The sequence below is a fragment of the Pezoporus wallicus genome, unplaced genomic scaffold, assembly GCF_028554395.1.
Source record: "Pezoporus wallicus isolate ANWC-B61680 ecotype Strahan unplaced genomic scaffold, APGP_CSIRO_Pwel_v1 contig_447, whole genome shotgun sequence".
Taxonomy (NCBI): Eukaryota; Metazoa; Chordata; class Aves; order Psittaciformes; family Psittacidae; genus Pezoporus; species Pezoporus wallicus.
Window position 1 is genome coordinate 1,350,554 of NW_026636385.1, and position 24,496 is coordinate 1,375,049.

Genomic DNA, 24,496 nt, shown 5'->3' on the forward strand with positions numbered 1-24,496 from the left:
TCATGCACATTTTATTTTAAAGGTCCACATATAAACATTTTATAAAAGAGGACCAAGATTACTAGGGTGAGGCCATGCATTTTATTAGATCAACTGATATGTCTGGAAAAAGCAGCTTCAGGCACACAATCCCTTCATCCATGCTCAAAAAGAAGCGATAAACTACAAGCTAAATACAGGTTAGAAACAACTGCTCTTACTTTAACCTTATTATGTTAACTAGAAAACTTAAGAGAAAAGGGTTAAAGAAGGTTTATAAGCAACTAGTCGCTGGTTTTGGGTGGCCTGCAACTATCGCTGCTCTTACAAGGACTTTACAGAAAGATACATATTTTATAATGAAACGACTTTTCTATGAAAATTTCTCCAAAAATGCTGTGTAGCATTATTACTGATGCATAATATGAAATATTGAAAAAGATGAGCATAATGTTTATTGTGTAGTAAACTATTTAATTCCACAACACACATTCACAACAAACCCAGAAGCAGAGCTCAGACTTCTGAAAAATCAAAATCAGGACAGACACAACTGCAAGCCTCTGTGAACCAAAGGTAGCAGTAATTAAATACCCTGCTTTTTATTTGGTTTAACATTTGTTCCTGAGTACGTGAAATACTATTGTTTTGAAAAATATCATAATATTAGCAGATCTTCAAGGTCCTGTGCTTTGCAAATCTATTTAACTTTTAAATGAGAAAAATCTGCAAATAAAAGTAATGTATTTTAACGTTTAGCTGTCTTTCAGCATTTTCTGTACGTTACATAGAGTTTTCACATATTAAGTTTAGTGCCAGTTCTAACAAATCCTAGGGAAAAATAAAGCCTGAACAGAGACTGAATATTTAAGGTCAAAAAGAGATTGAATGGTTTTACTGGGTCTTTGAGAAAATATTCCATGAATCAGTAATCAGCTTATGAAGAATGGAAATGTCAAACCCTAAAGGACAACATTTGGAGTCAGTCTTTCCCCTTCCCTGAGGAATCGTCTGCTTTTCTGAGTCGTATGTGCAACTGTCTACACATACCTCTATTTGCACATCTATGTTTATTTATGAAAGCAGCGCGGGCGAAGTCCAGGCAGAGCAGAGATACCCTGGGACAGGCACTGCGCCAGCATCTGATGGCAGCCCTTGCCCCACAGAATTTCTGACCTCAGTAAACTGGACCTTAGTTTTGCAGATAGAGATCTGCAGTACATGTGACTGTGGCTTCCCAAAACTGGCCAAGGAAGCTTGTGCGGGACTGAACTCAATGGCTGTCAAGCGAAGACCTTAGGGCTTCAGACAGGGCAGCCCGTGCTCTCAGAAGCAGATCCCCTAACAAAATGTTTTCCCTCCCTCCTAAGGGATCTGTATTTGGCTCTTGTGCACTACAAGCCCAAATCACAAGGTCCCTCAGCAGCAGTTACAGATGTCTGTGTCACAGGGATAATGGAAGGACAAGCTGCTGATGGACACATTCTGAGCATGCACAGGAGCTGTGCCAGCACTGCCAGCACACACCTTGCATGCCAGCAGCAATATGGGACAGGTGAAGGAAAACCTTGTCTTTTCTTGCTCTTGCTGTTTTTACAATTTCTTTATGGTTAACACCAGGCAGCATGACTTACAATAAATGGCCACTGTCTTGCCCTTTTTGGCACAGCAAAAGACCTTCTCAATGCAGAGACTTGTCATAGTCAAGAAAATTATCCAAAGCTCCAAAAAGACATGAATTTGAGGTGAATTCATTAAAATCCACAAATCCCCTGTGTGGACAGTCTTGCTAAGAATTACAGGGGTATTACTCTGGTTAATGTAAGTTCATTTTTGAAGTGAATTAAACTAAACCAAATTAAAAACATTTTAATTAGTGCTGAGCTCTGCTGAGGGAAATGGACTACTTATTTCCTTTTGCAGAACACATTTTTCTTTTAAACTTCAAGGAAGACTGGACTGGCTGTAGTGAGCTCTTCAACTACAACTGACACCAAGAGTAACCCCTGCAGTATTCGTATTTGTCAGTGAAAATACTGAGCTTCACATGATCTTTTTTGATCATATAGAAAGTTTCCTGACATGCTTTTGAGAAAATACTTATTCTGCATAAACTAGAATGAACCAGCATGTAGATAACTGAGCATGCTACACAGCATGAATTGCATCTTTTATTTATGCAGAATCAAGTCAGAATTGTTAAGATGGAAAAAATAATTTTGATTGCATTATAATTCAGCTTCTGTGTAGAATCCAGAAATACTCAGATGTACTTCAGTCTCAGATTTTATTTCCATTCTTTTGCTGCACAAAAAAAAGTGACAACATCTGGCTCAGGGTATGTGTTTATTATTATTTTTTTCTCTCTAAATAAAATGTATTGTTCACAGGGGGATCAGAGATTTAGAATTTTGCTCAATCGTTTTTGGGCAGCTCCCCCTCTTAGCAAAGTTTGTTGGCTAGCTCTCCTTAGAAGTCATCATTACAGGAAGTTAAGCAAAAAAAAACAGGGAAGAAAGTTAGATTTGCTTGAAATCTCTGGAACAAAAGTGCCTGATCCAGCAAGTTATTACCAAGGTAGAGATCCTATGCTGTCACTCCTGTTCCACGCAAACACGTGCATGTCTGAAGCTCCAGAGCTGGAGTGGGCAATCATGGCAAGTCATGGAAAAATGCGGGCTTTGCTGAGCATTTCTAGAGAAAGCTCACCCGGAACCAATTCAACTGCTCAAAAACTCCCACAGAGTGTTTACAAGGAAAGCAAAGATAACCTGTTCTTGTTGCGGTGTCAAGCTACACAAGTGCATCACAGTGTTCCCTTAAAATATGATTCAAGCGTGCGGTGCCATATATGACGTGCTCAGTCAGAAAATGCACAGTTAGCTGCCTTTCATGCACCAGTCTTTCTGCTGGCTGACTGGCAAGTCTTGATAAAGAAACAACAGAGAGACAGATAATGTCGCAAACCTCAGCAGTGAATTACATACCAGGGAGGGTAAAGTCCCACGTCTCTCGATAAGGCTGTGCACACATCAGATAGGGAGCCTCCACAGATGGCTGCCCAGGAGCCCAGCTGGCTTACACCACTGGTGATGGCACACACAACTTTTCTGTCGGACTTGGTGATTCAAAGCCAGCTCAGACCAAAAGCATTACAGTAATTACCCTCTCATGGCTGGTATACAGTTATAAATTAGTCAATGGCAGCAGCAGACAATTACTAATGAATGATTTTTCATACCAGAGAATCACTGCCATTGCCAGTGATTGTTAGCTTTGTTGAGACTTGGCAGAAAAGTCATGAGGAGGACGGGGCACTGCAGCTGTCTGCTCTATCTTCTCTGTGCATGAATATGGAAGCCCGGAGAACAATACGGTACTCTTCAAATGCTTGCTCCACTAAAATGAAAATCCACTGGAAGCCACTGCAACTGCTAAACTCTTTGCGAGGGCAGTGACTTTGAATGGGACATGTGCCCTGGAGAGCATGGAGAAACAAGGCCCCTCTACTTGCACAGCAACTGCCGGTGTGGGAATGATCACCCACATCACAGCTACCTCCCAGGGCAGCCAACCTTCATGCTGCTAACCAAGCCTGCAACACTACACACCTGGAGCATGGGTGCTCAATGAAGACCACCAACCATTCCTTTGAAAAACAGGGTAGGCTTTACATGCATAAGATTCTGGCATTAACCCAGGAAGAGCAATTATTGCTATTTTTCTGTATTGCCTCCTTGACTTACACAGCATCAGGGTCTTCTTGCCCTCAGAGGGAGCACCAAACTGGACTGCTATAAAGGAAGCTAACTCTGGACCTCAGATCTCAGTCTCGTATTTCATAACATGTACATATTTCACACATTTGACAAAAAACCCACCTGGCAAATCAGTGTATAGTGCTGACAAGAGGGTATTTTGATCAATGGAAAAATATGGGTCTATTCCATATTTTTTATTAATTGGATATCACAAGTACAAAAACGCATTTAAAAATAACAACCCCTCCCATAGTTTGTCTGCAGGGTCAAATGGCCCAAGGTGCTTCTTCAGGAACAGCCCTATGTAAAATACATTACAACTTCCAAAAGATTTCTTCTCAAGTACATAATAAGGGTGAACAAACAGAAAACCAATTTCAGAAAAACATTTGGTTAACAATTACTCACCCCACCAAATCCTCTAAAACGCTGCAGGACATCGCTGTTGATGAAACAGGACTGTGCAGGATCACGGAGGGCTTGGTCCAAGAGGTGGTCTATGAAGTAGATGCCTGGCTCGATGGTCAGCACCATGCCCTGTTCCAGGCTGCGGGCGGTGCGCAGGCTCCTGAGCCCTGGCAGGTCAATGCGCTCCACACCCTGCGGAACAAACAGCGGTTCCAACAGACAGAAGGGCAATCTGTGGCTGACCTTTTATCAAGGCCCTCCTATGCTGACTGCTCCATCAGACTCCCAAAATACAAAAAATAATAGGGAAACAGAGGACCGAAACTGTGCTATGTCGTTACCTCTCATCAGTCCCTCACTCAGCATTCACATAGAGCAATGACCAGCTTTCAGTTCAACACCTAAACTCTTTTCTGCGCCACAGAAATCCTGGCTTTGGATATGCTTGGTATGGTTATTCTCTACCTTGGGAGAAGTACTTCGCCACGGAAAAAAGTAATTACTTGCACTATTTCTTTCTGTACCTTCCCTTGCAACGTACAATACTCTAAGCAACGTGCAAATCTTAAAATTCAGCCCCCTCCACGTCATGGCTGAAATAGCTGAACTATGCAGCAGAGAACAGTTTCTCCAAGGATATGCAAATGCTTATTCTCACTGAATGTTATTAAAATTACACATTTATGATCTTGATTCAGGAGCAATGAGTCTGCACATGACCTCATAAAAGTAGCCCATTTAAAACTAAACTTTTGTCATATTCAGACTTTCAGGCAACATGGTGCTGACTGATATTATTAAAAACTAAGTCAAAACAAGTCCTGACTAGTAAAACATGCTCTTCTTCCCAAAAGCTGGTAAAGTAAAATGATATATGGGGACGTGCTTAGTCAAGGAATTAGGAACACTGCAAAGACTAGTTCAGGATACTAATTTTCTTCCCCCAAATGTGCCAAGTATTGCAACATCGGAATAAATATATCTCAATCCCATTAGCTTTTTGAAAATTCTTTGCAACTGTAGCAAAATTTCATCAATAAAATCTCATGATGACCAGTAAATAGCTCACAGGCTCACTAGCTTGCAAATATGCACACATGCTTTGCTCACAACAACTTTTCCACTTCAGCCAGTAAGTCAGAGGTTAACAAGTCTGCAAGACCAAGGCATTATTCATCTGGTCTCCATGTAGCTTTCCCAAATCTTGCTTCTGGCCAAAGTCACGGTAATTTTCCTTGCCGGCTGAAGCTTTCAGCATCGCTTGCAGCATGTCTGGTATCACGAGAATGAAACCTCCCCTTCTCCAGGACAAGGCGCACTGCCAGCACTACCCTGTGTGCTGGGGCAGTATGTCCTGACACAGCTGTGCACCCAGGTTCCTGCCATAGCAATGCACGGGGCAGAGGGGAGGGAGGCAGAAGCATACCCTGCAGATAGCCACATTTTCATCTCACTGGATCATTCCCTCTTCAAAGCAGATACAGGCCCACAGTACTGTTTGCTTTTGAGCTCCACATTCACTTCAGGGAAAGCCTATTTCACAGAAATCCTGCTTGCAACAGACACTCAACAGTGTTAGCTTTATTCTCACTGATCACCCTAGTGATACTGGGGTTGCTTTTGCTTTTCTTTCTTCCTTTGCAGAGCTTATTCTGTTCCAACGCACAGCATTTTAGAGTAACCAAGATTTTTGGAGCTAACCAGCGAGGACATCAGCAGGTAGTTTTGCCCATTTTTCAGAGAAGCAGAGCATTTGCAGTTCTCAGTGCCCTCACAACCCTGCAAGTGTATCCTGACCATTTTCACTGTGTATTCAATGCATTTTATTTCATATGTTTAATTTCACAGAGCATTATATAAACACTAAAATAAAGCACAATTTTGTTTTACTAAGGCTAGGAAATAAGAATGCTCTGATATTAAGCAAGGCACTTTGCATTTATATTCTTATCAAAACCCAAAGAGAATCAATATATTTCTAAACTTGAAACAATAACTGCACTGAAATTGAGCCATTTTTCTTTCTGCTGCTGCCCCATGGGGTTTGGCATCTCACACATTCATTGTAATGTGTAAAGGAAATAAGGGCATCCAATCTTGTGGCTTAATCTCTCCATGAGCTGTAAACAATTAGATTAGTGTCTGGACCTTTTGGTGTCCTGCCAACTATCTATCGGCTGCTTTACAACAAACAACCCATATTTGGCTTTTAAGTACACTTCTCTTCAATTCTACTTCTAAATGCCTTTTCTGAGGCACTCAATCCAAGACAGATGCTAGAAAGATGAATGCACAGTGAGGAAAACAATGGCAAACATCCTCTGAAGGCAGCCCTGGCATGGCATCTGCATTTTTTCGCTTTTTCTTGAATAAAATGATGTTTAACATCCAGGTGTGACTACTGAGCCCCAATGCCCACTTTATTTACCTCTGTACAGCTGTTAAAGCAATAATAGGCATTTTGCCTGGATAGCTTACAGTCTGATTGTGCTTTCAGTACTGCCTCCAAAGAAGTCAACAGAAGTTCACAGCTCTGGACCAAGACCTGGGGATTCATGTTTGGAAACCTACAGCAGTGCAGGCTCCCTGAGACATCAGCATTCAGGGAGGGCCCCTGAGTCACCTGAATTCTACTGCTCACCCAAAGTAAAACTCTTAACTTCTCCAGAAGCAATTTACAAACTGATACTCCCCCCTACTTTATCTCAACTCTGGGTTCTGTTGGCTCCTGGTTTTATCTCCAGGTATTTGGATTTTGCAGGCACTGAAGTCACTGTGTAAATGGAAGCAGCAATGTCTCTTCCACAAAACCATCTCTAACAAGCCTTCGGTGAAAGGGTAATACTGCTCAGCTTTTCAAAAACGGTAAGCAGGACACCCATGGGTGGGCTTGCAGTGAGGAAGACCTACAGTCCCATTTAATAGAGGCTAGCAAGATGTTCACCAAGAGATGTGTGAAATGGATGGAGAGACAGGCTCTGGGCATTGCATGTATATGGCCATGCACACCCTGAGTGGAGGACAACCGCAGTCCAACTTACTGCAAGGCTGCAAGACAAAATGAGCTGGGACACTGAACAAGTAGAACAGGAAAGTGAGAAGGTGACCAAGCAGCAGAGCAGCACTGGATTAAAAAGAACATCAGACAATGGCTTCAATACCCCAAGTGACATGTGATCTCTGGGCACTCATGACCATCTCAGTAGCTACCATGGACATCAGGTCCATGAGCTGACAGTTCTCAGCTCTTAGTCCACTTTGACTGTTTAGGAAAACTAGGGCAAACTTCATGATTCTATTAATGACTGTAGCACCACAACCCCCAAACAGAAGATTACAGGTCTGAAACAAAGACACTGCCATTTTCTATCAAGTCAAACCTGGCAAAAGCCTGATGAGGAAACCTTGCACTTTCATCCATCAGTATGAATCTTCTGCCATTAATGAATTTTCTTCTTTGTAAGGAGGAAACCTTCCCACATATTGCACCTAAACAGTGAAAGCCTTGTTTTCAACAAAACCCATGATACCGCTCTGTAGTCAGATGAAATACAGAGTAAAAAGGTGAATGCTGGTGTAGCATCTGTGTGGATATCTGTTTCTATTACTGTTATATCCTCAAGGCTGGGACACAGAGCAGGACCCTGTTGCACTCGGTGCTGTTCAACTCTAAAGCATAAGCCAGTCATTTGCCTCAAAAAAGTGTAGAGAATAATCTAGAAAATACTAACTCCTAGGCATCTAAAAAGTGATTCCCAGTGATATTCTCAAAAAACTAGTTTTCGAAGACCTGTTTTCCTGTATATTGCAACAATAGACTCTATTTGAGATTGTTTTCTAAGACTGATTTTATTTGGAGGTTCTGCTCACATTTTAAAATGGAGACACTCCCCCGACAGTAAGCACAGATGCATGACACTGTCATTTGTGACTGTACTCCTGCCAAGAACATCAGATTCCAATTAAGGGTTCATGTAAGGTAACAAAAAACAGCATGTCTAGGCAATAAGGACTGTCAAGGGAACAAGAGAATTATTATGTAAACTGATTTCATTACTATGTAAGCAAAATAAAAGTTCAAATTAAGTGTGCAGTAATACAAAATATAGATCTATTTTTGGAATAAGAAAGGAATTAGAAAGTATGCAAATCTGACTAATCCCCAGAAAAGTGGCTGTGGAAGACCAGAAGTTGCAATATCCCCAGAATACCTCAGTATAAGGATGAATTACTGTCTGCTCCTAAGCAGCTCAATGGTTAATGGGGTATACGTTGCTTTTTTCATGGAAGAACTGCAATGTGTATCATGCTGGCTCTTGTCCCACAGATGCTGGCTACCAGGCAAAGTTAGAAGGAGAATAGCTCCAGGCCCACTCAGGTGAGCCTGATCTTGGGTCTGCCTTTGGATCAGGACAGAAGAAGACCACAGCTGATGTCTCTGTATTAGCTGCTTATCACCCACAGGGTCATGGCACTAGCTAGGGATGCACAGAGGTGCAAGGACACCCTCCTCTTGAAACCAGGGCTGCAGCAGTTAGTTGGCATCACCCAGAAGCTTCCTGCAGCCAGCAATGGCAGCAAAACATGGCCACAGCAGAGAACACCAAAGGCACTCTTAACTGCAATACTGAACCACAGTATAAGACTCATATAGACACAAACTATTTTTTGGTACTTTTTTTCCAGCTAAACCATCACAGAACTTTTTTGAGCCCGACAGAGTATCCCAGTTAGACTACATCCAATACAGCAGAGTCCTAACCATTTTACCAAGCTAAGTACAATCAAGTATTTAAATTAGTCAGAATACTAACATTATATTTAGATTATATGAACTGAACAGCAAAGTTAAGTCTCAGCTCTTTCGCTCTTCCCTATTCTCCCATTGTGTATACTCAATTTCTAATTAGCTCATTTGTAAAAATGGAGCCTTATGAAGCTAATAAAGTAAGTATTGAATTCCATTTCATTTGTCTCCTGGTCCCTTCTCTATAAGCCCTTGCTTCTCTTTCTGACTGTTACTAATGAAGATTAGTTTATTCAATCTATCCCACTTTCTCCCAGCTGCCTGAGCTGCCTATAGTCACCTGAAGGAACTGCTGTCAGTTCTGCCTTTAAAATCAGCAGCAGGTTACAGGAGAACACGCCCCAAGCATCACATACCACTTGTGGCATTTGCAAGTCAAAGCTTCCACTTCTGCAAGAGAATCTAATTACTAGCTGGAGGTTTTGGGACACAGCTCAAAGTTAATACTGGGGGAATGGAGGGCACATGATGTTTAACTGGCTATTCTATTTGAAAAAAAATTGTCTTTTCCTTCGTATTAGTTGTGGTATTTTAAAATACTTTAAGCTACTTCTTAAGTTTCCTGTTATTACAGGGAATGAGGAAAACCCACCTGCCACTTACTTGAGGCACTGCTGCCTGCTGAATCAGATAGAACTGAATTTCAGTGCATCACTACAGTGGGGTTCTGAGCATAACTTCCCATGTAATTTTTGCTTCCTGATCCTCAGATGTCACCAAGCTCCACTGCTATCATAATGGAAATAATAGAACATATGGATTCTGTATTTTTTTCTTAAAACCTAAGCATGAGGAAGAAAAAAAAAAAAGAGATAGCAAACAGTAAAACTGACCCAGTTGACAATTACAACATAAACCTGGAAGATGATGAGACTAGATTTCAATAGAGGATTCAAAAGAAATTAGATAAAGAATTATGAACGCTACCAGCAACACTATTTTAAAGTTAGACCAATGCCAAAGCACCATTTAAAATCTACTGGACAGGTTTTCTAGTGACACAATGAAATCGTACATAGCTAATGGTCTTAAAAAAAAATTTCCTTTTGATCTTTAGATACTAGTACTAGTGGAAATTGGGTTGCAAAACCCCTAATGTATACCTATGATACCTTTTTATATCTCATTTTACATGTAATTGAAAGCAGAACTATACTCTCTTGGTTTTTCTCTCCTACTGTGCCTAGAATGATCTGTTCAAAAAAGCAAGAGCTCTGTTAGCCTCTTTCAAAATTTCAGAAAGATCTGGACAATAAATATTCAGATAAAAACTCTCTTAGCACACAGTCTTTTGCAACAAGCTTCAACAAGTAAAAGAATCATAACCAAGTGTCTCCCTCACTAAAAATTAGCCAGAACTAATGAAACTCAAACTAAGCAACAAAAAAACCTAAGTCCACAACACTTTCTTTCTCAGAGTAGGAGGGAAACCTTGTGGTAAGACAGGGCATGGTCTGCACCATGGCACTGCACTGACACAGCACCTGAGCCTTCCCTCCTCTTCTGCCTCTGCTCAAGTCCTAAGTTTTCATGAACACCCAAAATCCAGCATCTATCCTTACAGGAAAAAGCTGCAGGGAACTGACTGCAACTTTGCTGAGCACATTTAAGATTCCAAAGCAGGGTAAGAATATCTATTAGCCTACCTCTGGGAGGGGTTTAAATCCCACAGAAGAATCTTACACTGCAAGAAACTCTCCTGTGTGATGTTTGACTGAACAGATAACAATAAGCAATATGGATTTCAGTGCTCCTCTGCATGGAAATGCTGTAGAATTTAAGGCCTTCAACAACTTTTTTCTTGCCTGCACTCTGCCTGCCTAGTGGCCCACACAACAGGGCTCTGCTATGCAAGAATTCAAAGAATCAAAAAGAAAGTGATTCAAGGGGACCCCACGAAGCAGAAGCAACAGCTTTTTTTCTCTTAAACTTTTCTCAAGGTATACAGTGGCCTACAAGAACAAAACCTAGAGCTAAAACTGGTGAAAGACCCATTTACTCTTTGCTCATAGAAACACCTACCATACAGGTTGTTTCATGTTTGCAGGTTCTGGGTACGCTGAGCTAGAGCAAGGCTTTGACCACGTGAAGCAATTTGCATCACTGGGGCTCTATGTAACAGCTGTAGGCTTCTTGGTAAATTCACCTCATCCTCTGCTTCTTGAAGGAAAAAACATTAATGCATCATTTGCAATGCTAACCACAAAAAAATGAAATCTTCTGCTTCAGCATAAAGTAGGATACATAAGGAAAATAACTTTTGCCAGAACAAGAAAGGGAACAAGATTATTCCTGTATTCTCTGGTAAGTTGGGTGACTTAAATCTCCAGTCATCTCGGATCTGGGAGCAAGCTTTCTGTTAAAGCCAGACACAGCCTGTATACCTCTCTGAGCAGCAGAGATATTCCCCAAGCATGCAGAGTAATGGAGGGACACAGGTAACTCCAGGATCAAAACAAACCTCTAACCTTCATTTGTTGATGCAGAATAGTGATGAAAGAATCAGCTTTTCACAAGAATAGAAAAATAAATTAAAACTTTAAGATAAATCATACAATTCCAAAAGACAAAACAAAATGAAACTCTTAATTCGTAAGATGTTAAAATCACAGTACTTATTAACCTAACTTAAATTAACTGGCTTATTATTATAGAAAGTCATCAAATGTACTTAGTGTTCTTTAGAGCCTTACAGTCAATTAATATAACATGAAATTGAATCAACTCAAGCATCTAGAGACACAGAACCTAGATTTAAATGAAAACTTCAGCCCCATCTACCTCAGGGTTTCAAAACTCAGGATCACCTGCCACGTTCTGCTCATTGCAACAGGCACAAGCCCTCATTTATATCCCATATCGAATTTACCTAGAAACAAATGAAAGAGTGTGGAAAAACCATCTCCATGATTAAATTCTAGAGCTGAAGCTAAGCCCAGTGGAGTTTTCACCCTTTGAAGCTAACTCTGTCTGACTAAGGGCCAGATTTTCTGAAGTGATTAGTACCACTGGGGCTGCATTTTCAGAACTGCTGAAGTTGTAGTTAGGCCCTCAAAAGAAGCAGACTGGTTTTCAAAGATGTGTTTGACACTCAGTTTCCCCACGAGAAATACCACAGTACACTGCAGGGGACTCAGTTCCCCAAGGAGCTCTTCACTGTTGAGTACTTCTGAAAATTAAGACATTTACTTATATGCTTCAATGGGAAGCACTGGTGGTTTCACTGTTTGAAACATCTTGACCTAAAATGAGGGTGCTAAGATGGATTTATTGCTGGCCAAACCCAGTTATTCTTTATCATGGCAAAAAGAAGGAAGGGAAATGTTATATTTTCTAACAGAGTTTTCTATCCTAGAGTTTCCTTTGCAGAAAATCTGCAAGCTTTTTACAATGTTTGTCAAAGAGGAAGAAAGTGCTTGTTCAATGTTGCATGTGAAAGCAGCTTACTGGAAAAGATGAAAACATATTCTTGCCAATTTTGAAAAAAGAAATCTTTGGCTACTAATGAATAACTAAGCTAAGCTAACAATGTCTGGAAATAGTTTTTTTGGAACACAAAAATCTTTGTGATGGATAAAAATTAGGAAATTAAATCTTATTGTATTATTCCAAATGTAACTGTTTACACTTGAGGGAAAATAATGGAATAATATCCACTTGGAAAGTTTTTATTTATAAAAAATCCTTTGTAATACTCCCAGAAATTCCCTCAGCCAAAAGCAATTAAGTTCCTTCTTAACCAGCTAGAAAAATAGAGCATGATACTACAGGCATGGACTCAGTGTACAATAAACACAAAAATGGCTTTATGAAATTCCTTGTGAAAATCTTGTTAGCTGCTAAACATTTAAAATGCACCAAAACCCCCTCCACAGCATACTACATGTCTTCAAAATGCCTTTTTTTCATAAAACAACAAGGCATAGATAAAAAGCCTTCTCCCATTTAAGAGATATGTATCACACAAGAGAGGTACTCAGTTGCTCATGTTTAGATTTACCTGGGGAAAACCACATCCCCTAAAGCCTTACACTGTCATCATGGCCTCACAGCCCTACAGCTCCCTCCTGTCACGGGCATGGACTGTGCCTCCCATTGCAGCTTCAAGCCTAGAGAAGCCTAAAGAAGTTCACCCCATAAATAGGCTTTTGACGTGGGTCTTCCACAATCAGATGCTCTGGCACTCAGGTACCTCACCTTAGTCAAATGACCCAATATAAAGAGCCTCATGCTTTGTGTCAAACAGAAGTCATGGGTCTAATGGAGGTCAATTAATGCTGCAGAGAGAGTTTAAAGGGATTGCTCTTCTGCAGAACATTACTTTTCGGCAGATACACTATTTTTCAAGCTAACCTGATTCTATACATCCAACTATGTGCACATTTATATGCAAATACAGGACTTTACCTATTTGTGAGCTCACACACAGGCTTCCCCCATATTCAGGAAATTTGTTTGTTAGGATTGGATTTTGAAAGTAAATCAGCTACGCGAACATTCTTAATGTAAGAATGCAGTTGCATGTCTACACAAACAAATAATTTTAATACTTGCAGGTATAAAATTCTCCGTATACATAGAGCTCTGGTATTTTTACACCCATTAGGCATGAAACTGAAGAGTAGAACTCATTTGACAATACAACCCCTGCATCCCTACAGGAATATATATCCTATATTTATAACAGGCTGCTCTTTCAAAACTGTGGATAGCTTGGTCTTTCAGAAAAATGACCCTTAAATTATATAATATACCAGAAAATTAACAGCTATAAATTTGCTCATACGTTAATAAAAAGTGTCAAAACCAGATTCTGTAACCCTTATGCCCCACTACTGAAATCTGCTCAGAGATCAAGGTATATAGGGTCCATTGTCCTATACTCCCCCAAAATCAGCTCCAAAATCTACCTCGAAATTAAAGAACTTGCTCTAACCTTCAAAGCACACAATATCTAAGTAAACCCCAAGCACTGTAGTTTTCACTCTTCATAATTCTTCTCACTTGTCCCTAAAATTTAGTTGTCTCTTTATCCTACCAAGTCTTGAATGCGTGCTCCAGTTTATATAGAATCATAGAATAATTAGGGTTGGTAAGGACCTTAAGATCATCAAGTTCCAAGCGAGACCTTGCACTAAAACCATGTCACCCAAGGCTCTTTCCAGCCCGGCCCTGAACATTGCCAGGGATGGAGCATTCACCACTTCCTTGGGCAACCCATTCCAGTGCCTCACCATCCCCACTGTGAAGAGCTGCTTCCTTGTATCTAATCTAAACTTCTCCTGTTTAAGTTTTAACCCATTACCCCTTGTCCTATCACTACAGTCCCTAATGAAGAGTCCCTCCCCAGCATCCTTACAAGCCCCCTTCAGGTACTGGAAGGCTACTATGAGGTCTCCACGCAGCCTTCTCTTCTCCAGCCTGAACAGCCCCAACTTTCTCAGCCTGTCTTCATACAGGAGGTGCTCCAGTCCCCTGATCATCCTCGTGGCCTCCTCTGGACTTGTTCCAACAGTTCCATGTCCTTTTTATGTTGAGGACACCAGAACTGCACACAATACTCCAGGTGAGATCTCACAAGAGCAGAGTAAAGGGGCAGGATCACCTCCTTCGACCTGCTGGTCACGCTCTTTTTGATGCAGCCCAGGATACAGTTGGCTTTCTGGGCTGTGAGTGCACACTGAAGCTGGCTCATGTTAAGCTCCTCATCAACCAACACCCCCAAGTCCTTCTCCTCAGGGCTGCTCTGAATCTCTTCTCTGCCCAACCTGCAGCTGTGCCTGGGATTGCTCCGACCCAGGTGTAGGACCTTGCACTTGGCATGGTTAAACTTCATGAGGTTGGCATCAGCCCAGCTCACAAGGGTGTCAAGGTCCCTCTGGATGGCATTCCTTCCCTCCAGCATATCAACCGAACCACACAGCTTGCCATCATCGGCAAACTTGCTGAGGGTGCACTCAATCCCACTGTCCATGTCAGCAATGAAGATGTTGAACAAGACCGGTCCCAACACCGATCCCTGAGGGACACCACTCATTACTGGTCTCCAGCCGGACATTGAGCCATTGACTACAACCCTTTGCGTGAGGCCATCCAGCCAGTTCTTTATCCACCGAGTGGTCCATCCATCAAATGGATGTCTCTCCAATTTAGAGACAAGGATGTAGTATGGGACAGTGTCAAACGCTTTGCACAAGTCCAGGTAGATGACATCAACTGCTCTACCCCTGTCCATCAGTTCTGTAGCCCCATCATAGAAGGCCACCAAATTGGTCAGGCAGGATTTCCCCTTAGTGAAGCCATGCTGGCTGTCACCAAGCACCTTGTTGTTTTTCATGTGCCTTAGCATTCCTTCCAGGAGAATCTACTCCAAGATTTTGCCAGGCATGGAGGTGAGACTGACTGGTTTTTAATTCCCTGGGTCATGCATTTTCCCCTTCTTGAAAATGGGGATTATATTTTCCTTTTTCCAGTCATTGGGAACTTCACCTGACTGCCATGATTTTTCAAATATGATGGACAGCGGCTTAGCAACTTCATTCGCCAGCTTCAAATTCAGACAGGTTATTCACAACAATCTAAGTGAAGGCATGCAACACATTAGGGTCCTGGATTTTTAAGTCTATGAACTCTGCAAGTAATCACATCCCTTGTACTTTGCTGAACGTCTCCATTTGTACACAGAGAGAATGCACCTGGGAGATAGAGAGGCAAACATCCACCCTTTCTGTATTAGCGAGTGAAGAAACTTTAAAATCAGAATAAGGCTGCTTTTGATTTTTGTTTCATTTGTACTACATGTAAGTTTATTAGCTGATGATAATACACTGCTATCACAGTACTGGTCACAGTAAGTACACTGTGAACACGAGTACCCTCAAATACTATGGACTGTTTGTTCCCTGCCTGCAAAATGAATCCAGCTGCAGCTTATGTATCCTGTTCATCCAATATGAGCAAGCTCCAAAACATGCTTAAACCACACCTAAAAAGTTCCTAGCTTCTTTTTCAGGTTCTTGTAAAAGAATATCTTACATAAGAGAGAAGACAAGTGATAAATTTCCCTACTGTATTATTAAAAAACCTTAAACAGCTACCCTCAAGTAACCAAAACATAACACACAGAAAATCCTTCTGAAATCTTTCAGAAGCTGCTGGAAGCTTCCTTCCTTTATTCAAACCTTAAGTTCAATTCCCCTTAGAGATTTTTTCAGCATCATTGCAAACATCTTCCTGTTCACAGGTTACAGAATTTTACCCATTCTGCTGTCAGACCACAGCCATGAGCCATTGTGTTAATTCAAGGAAAAAGGTAATCATCGTGTGTTTTCTGCAGAAACTCAGAATGCAAGAGCCTATACACTTTCACATATGCAAAGACTGTAAAACTTACTGGTTTCTCTTTCTATTCTCATTACAGGACAACACATCCACACTGGTGCCCATGCTGACACTGGAAATCAGATTTCAAGGAATATGAGCCAGCTTGTTTCCATATGACACAGTCAGTGAAATTTACTAGCCCAGGTGCAGCAGTGAGCTCCCACAGCTGCCTCACATCTGGAATGGAGCAAGTGAGTCTCCCCTATAAGACTATAAGTCTTAGGTGCTCTCTGTGACACCACACGTTATGCTTAAGTGATATATTCTACAGTGGAAACTCATGGAGGAACAACACAAGCTATATAGGAATTGAACAGATTAAGAATGCCAGAAGGACATAATTCTGACGTGGACTTCTCCACGTCAGAACTTTATGTTTTAATGAACCAACAGATTCTCTTAAAGAAAACTCCATGAAATACCACACTTAAATGCATATTTGCTCTACTTCTGAGAGGATGCAACAGGCTAATCATACGTAAACTAACAAAAACACTGGTAGAATTAAGAGTGGTTAATCTGTAAGGCAGTTGAGAATGGACTAACACTAACCTCTGGGTAGCCTCCAACATCATGCACATCGATTCCAAGTAGGTGTCCAAGTCCGTGTGGCATAAATATTGCACCCAGATGAACCTTCACCATGTCATCTACATTGCCTTTCAGAATGCCAATTTTAGTCAACTCCTCCAGATGGACTCTGTCAGCCAGACGGTGCATATCAGGCCAGGCGACCCCTGAGAGAGCAGAAACAAGCAGCTGAGTTAACTATTGCTGAAAGTTTTTAAAGACGACTATCCAAAAGCAGATGTAACACACGTACCCTTTGCTTATACAAAAAAAAAAAAAGGTGTAAAGAGCAACTATATTAGCACAAAAATACTTTAAACAAGTCAAAATCATCTTACCATGCATGTGAAGCACAGAAATCTACAAACGAGAGAAACAGCAGAACCTTATAAGCCAGATTCACATGAAAAAATAATAAGACACTGTATCTAATCATGCCTATGCAGATCCAAATGTATCAGTGAGTTTTCTAAAAGAATGTAAACTCAAAAATGTAGTTATTTAAAATGCAGAGCATAAAATATTACTATCCTATTATTTTCAATAATGATCATAACTATTTAGAACATTTGAGATGGACAGTACTTTTCTATGTACGTAGAAGATTTAAAACCTACATCTTCCTGGCAAAGACACTTTCCAGAAATTGATGATTCCCTTGTGTTAATGGGCTGTGTAGAACACAAGTCCTCTAATATACGTACTAGAAGAGCATTACAAAATACTTTTGGTTGACTAGAGACAGAGTGCCAGGATACATTAGATTTCTATTATTTTGGTATAGGATACAATCTTGTTTGACAAACTGCTTGGGGGAGGAGGGAGGAAGAAAGCAGCTCTTTTGTTACTAACACAGTACTGTCTTAATTAGTTCACTATGGCTTTGAGTCATCATCAACAGAGCAATTGCAGAGTCAAGACAACTAGGGCTAAGGTACAGTAGAAGAATATTTTCCTTGTTCAATTTTGGCATGATTAAACAAATAAAAAATGAGCAATTTTAAAGGCCAAAACCCCATCAAGTTCCATTTGCTTTAATCCTGTTAAAGATGCAGCTCTAGGGTCTTGTGAACATGAATGTCATTTCATAATTACATTAGCACTTTCTGCTGAAAGTACTGAGGCTTCAAAGACTGAAAGAAAATCATCCTATGGGAGTGCTTAAATAAAATTCAGTTGTCTTATATGGCTCTGATACAGAGATCGGAACCAAAGTGAAGAGCAGGGCACTGCTCCCTCTTGTACACCATCCACACAGAAACCGATGCACCTTGACGGTCCCATTAATGCTGTCTGGGAATCAGCTCAGCATGTAAGTTAGTTAATAGGCAGCCTCCTTTTCCCCATCAGATTACTCAGAGATCAAACTTTTCAGCCTGTTGCATGCATGCAGCTGAAGAAGCACCTTCCTGGCCCAAGCAAGAGCACAAGACAGAGGTGTGGATATGCTGGACAATATGCTGGACAAACAATATGCGGACAAACTCTTGGTTGTGGTTTCCTCAGACAGGCCAAAAGTGCCCATGTGAGTGACGCTCACCCACAAAATCCAGCTTTCCTGTTCAAAATGTGCTATTCTTGCGTTTTCCCTCCTTTGAAAAGGAATTTAGTCTTCCTTCAGTATGAAATAATACAACTATAACAAGTTGTTCTTTGACAACCATGTTCAACATAACTACATTTTAAAGGAATTTATCTTTTTATCTTTTTGAACATTGACTGCATTGCAATTTTGACTTCTCTAGATTCATCTATGCTTTAAAGTTATTTCACAATAGCCTCCAATCTACTGTGTGGAAACCTGAAATCATTACGATCTATCACATCAATATTGCAGATATCAAACTGGGAGTATTACTGAATCACAGTTGCTTTCCTGTTTACTTTGAGGTTGTGGGAATACAGAATTTCTGTGTGTAACTCCCAGTTCAGCTTCGGTACTTTGCAGTCAACATTAACTACTCTAAAAGCCTTCAATACTCTTTCTGGGGAGACTAGATGTTCTTTTGAAATCTCTCCCATTATTTCCTAACTGAGTATTACCACAAGTCTTCTATTTTCATCGCCATGACTGAAAAGCCATATGTAATTTCTGACCCTGGTCAACTGTTCGAAGCCTCATTGGCTCTTGATATAAATGAAGGTCAGAACTCTGTTGCTAGAAGACAAAACCACAACCATATCCTGGATGTTCTGAATCAGCTTAAGATGAGGTGCCTGAGAGAACTGAAGATGAGGTGCCTGTAGTCTGCAGCACAGCTCCCTTCTACAGCTGTGCTGGTACTATTTGTCTCAGTCCAAATACACTGACTCCACTTACAGAAACAGGGTGACCTGTATCAAACCAAGAGGTACAACTAACAAGAGATACAAGGATTAAACTGATCAGACATAAAACCACTAGAAAACACATAACCATTTGTCTGCAGAAGTTTAATAGAGGAAATGAATGACACTAATGCCCTAACTGAAAAGATTGCTGAGGCTGTAAACCGTAAGTATTTCTGGGCACTGAGCAAATTGATTAGAGACCCTTCTTCCATCACGTCTACTTTATTTGTCTCTCATTGAGAAAAAGCATGACTATTTCTCTGCTCCTCCTCCTGCCTGGAGTTCTGTGTTCTCCATCTGGTTTGGTTTTTGTTCATCTATTTCATTAGACACTGAGGACAACACAAGCCTCCACTGTGAAACAAACAATGAGGCTGGATGGAAAACCTGAAGCTTTGGACTCTCTCTTAGAACAAGGGCAGTGCTTCGGACAGAGCCCAGCAAAATGATCTGGACCACCCTCTTACCGTTTAGCCAGTGCCATCAGTTTTCCTAGAGATGGGAAGTACTTCAGCTGCAGCTTTTTCATGCATGCTGCAGAAAGCACTGGGTCAGGTCTACATGGAGGGAAATTAAGCTACTGATGGAGTAGTAAATAGTACAAATCTTGGTTTACAAGTAAATATGTGTTCAATTAATCTTAATTTAAAAATGCTTATAGATAGATTGCATTTTCTATTCTATGGTCTGGCTTCACGTTTTATGCTACTACAAATTCAGTGTGGTGGTATTTTCAACTATTAGCCACTCCCCTCCAAACCACCTAACCTACAAGCATTGTACAATACAACACAGACTATCACTAGTGTGCTAAGACAAAATATGAGGATATTTTTAAGCTCACTAGAGACAGTGAACTAAGTGAAGTGATCTTACTAGTCTTCGCTTAAACAATGGCAATATCCTTGCCTTGTTTGGTATGAGCTGATTCCCATCATGCTAGGAATAAACTTTAATAATAAGTTACAAACATCTTTCCCCCCTTTTTTTTTCTTAACAGAGAATTTGGCAAAGAAGGGAGACATAAATGCCAATCTTTAAACATTTCTTAGTACCCTTATAATCTTAAAAACATTAACATGAAGAGAAAGAACTACTTTACAGGGCAATTAATAGGGCAATTACTTAAAAGTACAGAATACAATCTACTGAAGAAAGGAAGCATTGTAATTCAAGAAAGATCTCCTAGTCCATGTTATACCTAAAGTGTATTGATATGTTGTACAGATTAAATATACAGTAAACAGAAATATGCAACTCTTCACATTTATTTTAAACCTAAAAGTGTATTAGTTTTATCTGGCTATTGGAATCTTTATAATACAATGGCCTGTGCAAACCCAGCTCTCTTGAACTGGCTGGCATGGCAACTACCATTTAGGTTAACCAGTAAGTAACTTGAAGAGCAAAAGGCCTCACATTCTGCTAATCTAATTTTCCTACGCACATACTGAATTCCAATAGTTGCAGAAAGCAGTGAAGGGAGGACAAATTAAATATCACAACTAACTTGTCTAGGAAAACCATGACCAGAATATTTTGGTACTCTCACATGACATACAATTTAACAGTCTGGATGTGCCAGAAGGATTTGCAGTGGGGGTATGTGAATCCCTGTGTTAAAACACAGAGATACCTATATCCTGTTCAGATGTGTGTGTGCGCATCTCTGTGTGGACAGCTTTAGCATGTTAAAACAAAGAAAACAGTAATAAAGAAGCCTCTGGGCAGGCAGACAGGGAACAATCTGCCCAAGAGGAGCATATGTGAAGAAAAAACTAATTATACAATGCTGAAGGAACAACATTTCATATAAAGAATCCTTAATTCACGGATGTTACTTGATGTTCAGGCACTTCAGTTTTTTGGATTAACGGTGGTCCAGTGGAGAGCTCTGTACCTCACCACAAGCTGAGGCAGCAGAAGTCAAACACCTTATTAGCATTCTTGTTGCGAGAAAAAGCAGTTAAAAACCAACTAAAATAACCCACAACAAACAACTTCCACAAGTGGCTCTAACATCAGTTTTGTGAGTTACTGCAACGGCTGACTGTTTTGCAACAGCAGCCTGCACTAATCTCCCACCACCAATCACTCACTAGGATGTTTTACTCCTGCATTATTCAGAACTACTATTTTTAAGCTTTGACGAAGTTTACCATAGTTGCAGACATGCTTTTTGTGTAAAAAGGTTAGTTCCATTATTATCTTTAAGCCAATTTATAAACCAATTATAGTCCACTGACAGATGAGGTTTATAAAGCTAGACTGGAGGGTCCTTGGACTTTGAAAGCTTGTATCAAAATGAGTCTGCACTCAGGAAAATCTGCTGATGATGTGTCTGCTCCATTCTTAATTCTTTGCCAAATGAGATACTGGGTAATAAGGTCACTGAACCAGCAACTGGCTCCCCAGGAAAGCTCAGTTACTAAGGTTCATTAGGCTGCAATTTGTTACCTGCCATGAAGCATGTGCTTGGGTAAGAGGCCAGGACAAAAAGCACCTTTTACAGCAACCAAAGCATTTGAAATCCCTTGAGATACAGAGTGAATGAACTACACAGCAATGACCAGACAGCAGATATATCCAGTAATGAAATGTGAGATCACAAATTATACAACATATAACTATGGAAGCTATTAGTTTTCAGATACCCTGCAAACAGTGTAGCAGAGGTTTACAGATGTATGAGGTACTGTATTTAAAAATGGCAAACTTAATACATTAAGTTTACTAAAAGTTTTTTTTAAATTTACTCCCATCAACCTAAATGTTATCTGATATTCTTAGATACTGTGACAGAAAAGAAAAAGATAAAGTGAATATTCTTTTACTTCCTTGAAAATGCTCCCTAATTATCCGTTTGCTAAACCACCAAATTTCAGCTCAAACACCATGGTTTAGGGACTCAGAAATATTATATGCAGATCTTTGCAACAATCTGCGGCCTTCTGGATCCCACTTTTGATAGGGAAGATTTTTGTTCCAAAAAGAGAAAAAGAAATGCATCAAGAAATCAAAAGCATCCCTACCTTTTAATGAATGTACTGTAACTTTTTAAACAGTATAATTAAGAAGATGAGTTATTATAACACATCACACTATAAACTGTTCCTCAGTTGCTGTTAACTCACTAGTGTTTTCACTCCAGTGATTATTTTCTGATGTTTTATTAGAAACTGTTCGAGAACATAAAGTAGAAACAGAATACAAAAGTAATTTAGAATTACTGTGCGTATTTAGCCACTTTGGTAGGAAAGTGCTCTGAAAAGGCCTAACAGGATTTTTTTTGGCCGCTACTTAGGGTACTTTGTGGTTGCAATGTGACAATGATTAAACCACAAATGATTTAGCAGGGTTTCTTTTGTTGCTGTAGGGTGGGATTTTTCTGCCAGTACAGATGTCACAATCTTACTAAAAAAATTGAGTATGGCAAGGTTGTAGTAACTTCTCCCCAAACTGTGCTAAGGTTAAGCTACATTTAATTTCTGAGTGTTCACAGACAAGGGCAAAAGGCCCATTTGTCCCCTGGCAGTGCCACTGAAAAGCAGACATAATATGCAGTCCTTGTCCAGCCAGCAACCCATTGGAACAGATTAAAATCTGCCAACACACAGGGACCATATCAGACATAAAACAATGGGTCCTTAAAAATTCCAATCAAACCCAGTTTAAAAAATAAACCAAAACATCATTTAAATACTAAAAATATAGGGTTTTTTTCCCCCTCTTCCCTCAGGTGCTAGAGAAGAACTTGTGGTATTTCTGATTATCACGCTTTCTTTTAGGCCCACTAGATGAAACACTCAGTTGTAGTTCAGTTTTCAAGCTTCATTTCTTGCAGCACAAGGTAAGACAACCGTACAACAGGGAAAGGAATCAGAAAGTGAGAAACCAAAATGCTGTACTAAACACTGACAATGTTTGGGCAACAGAGAAGCTGTTCAAAGCTTCATATAATGTGTAGGTAACTACTTGTAAGATTCACAGAGTCAGCATCAGATAGCTATAGAGATGCCCAATTTAGGGATGCAGTTTTAGGGTTCATTTTATAGTGGTGGCATAGCTGCAACTGGCTGTCATACAATGAGGACAGACTGTAAACTTTCCTGTCCTAAGAAGGTGACAGGAACTATACTGAATTTGCTGCTGTGTCACACCTGCAGATGCCTGTGGTACTGACCACAGGGATTACTAGACATTAGTCTGTTCTGTGCCATGAGTGCCACTGCCACAGCTCCAAACCAGGATGGACTCCTTCAAAAACCATCCTTCAGTTCCCAAAGAAGATGCACTTGCCTGACAGGGGTTAGAGTTCCCAAAGGGAAAAAGAGATGACTCCCCATCACCTCTGAAATTCAGACCTCTTTTTCAAAAGACTCAACAGCATTGTGTTATTCAGTTGCACACTGTAATACTTCTTTTGCATCAGTATGATGGAAGTTTTAAGTGGTAAACCCACCCTTCCCATTACAAACCCTGTACATGATCATATATAACACATCAGAGGCAACATCAAGATAATAGCCTGTCATGCCGAAAACTTAAAGAGAAGCAGTTTGAATATATGCAGACAGGGAGCAAGAGGAGGACTTTTTCCATGTCTGGAAAGATGCAGCACTGGGATTGAGGAGTGTTGGCAGACATCATGTATCTTTCTGCAAGTTCCTCCCAAACAGGTGTACATTGAAAAGGAAGAGGAAAAAGATGGGGAGAAGGAGGGAAGGGTGTGGAAGGAGTGATGGTGGTGTGGAAACTTACCAATCTTTGAAGCCTAGAAAAGACTGTTTAGATAAGATAGAGTGTCATCTATGTCCAGCAGGTTCGCACTCTTGACAGCGACAGCTGATGCAGTGTCAAGAACGAAAGACTCACGAACTTTGTACTTCAACTCAAATTACAATGTATAATGAGTGCATTTCCTGAATATTGAACTGGGAGAAAAGTAGTGCACATCAGAACACATAAAAGCAACTTATTTCCCTCAAAGTCACTACTAAAATCAGAATTGTACAATGTTAAAATATTACAACCTATAACAGTTAGGAAAAAAGAATTTAAAAAACCAAACAGCCTTAAATCAAAACCCATTCACTACAGAATGGCTAAAACCTGCAATCAATTTAGGCTCTAAGTTTGTGAAGACTTCTACATGTATTTGCTTTGTACAAGCAGCACCTTTGAAGAACCACTGAAAGTAGTAGAAAAATCCATGCAAGGCATTCAGCCTTGCTGAAAAGCTGCAGGTTTGCCTTGA

General features: G+C 40.3%; 1 protein-coding gene across 2 annotated transcripts in view; it reads right to left on the reverse strand.

The window, feature by feature from the left end:
• PEPD (peptidase D) overlaps positions 1 to 24,496 on the reverse strand; it is a 140,511-nt gene that overhangs the window by 5,081 nt on the left and 110,934 nt on the right. For both annotated transcript variants that reach the window (XM_057400177.1, XM_057400176.1), the window contains 2 exons: positions 16,891 to 17,075; positions 4,149 to 4,340 (listed from right to left, as the gene is read on the reverse strand). In XM_057400177.1, coding sequence (XP_057256160.1) covers positions 4,149 to 4,340; positions 16,891 to 17,075 — 377 coding nt within the window. The remainder of the gene's footprint in view (positions 1 to 4,148; positions 4,341 to 16,890; positions 17,076 to 24,496) is intronic.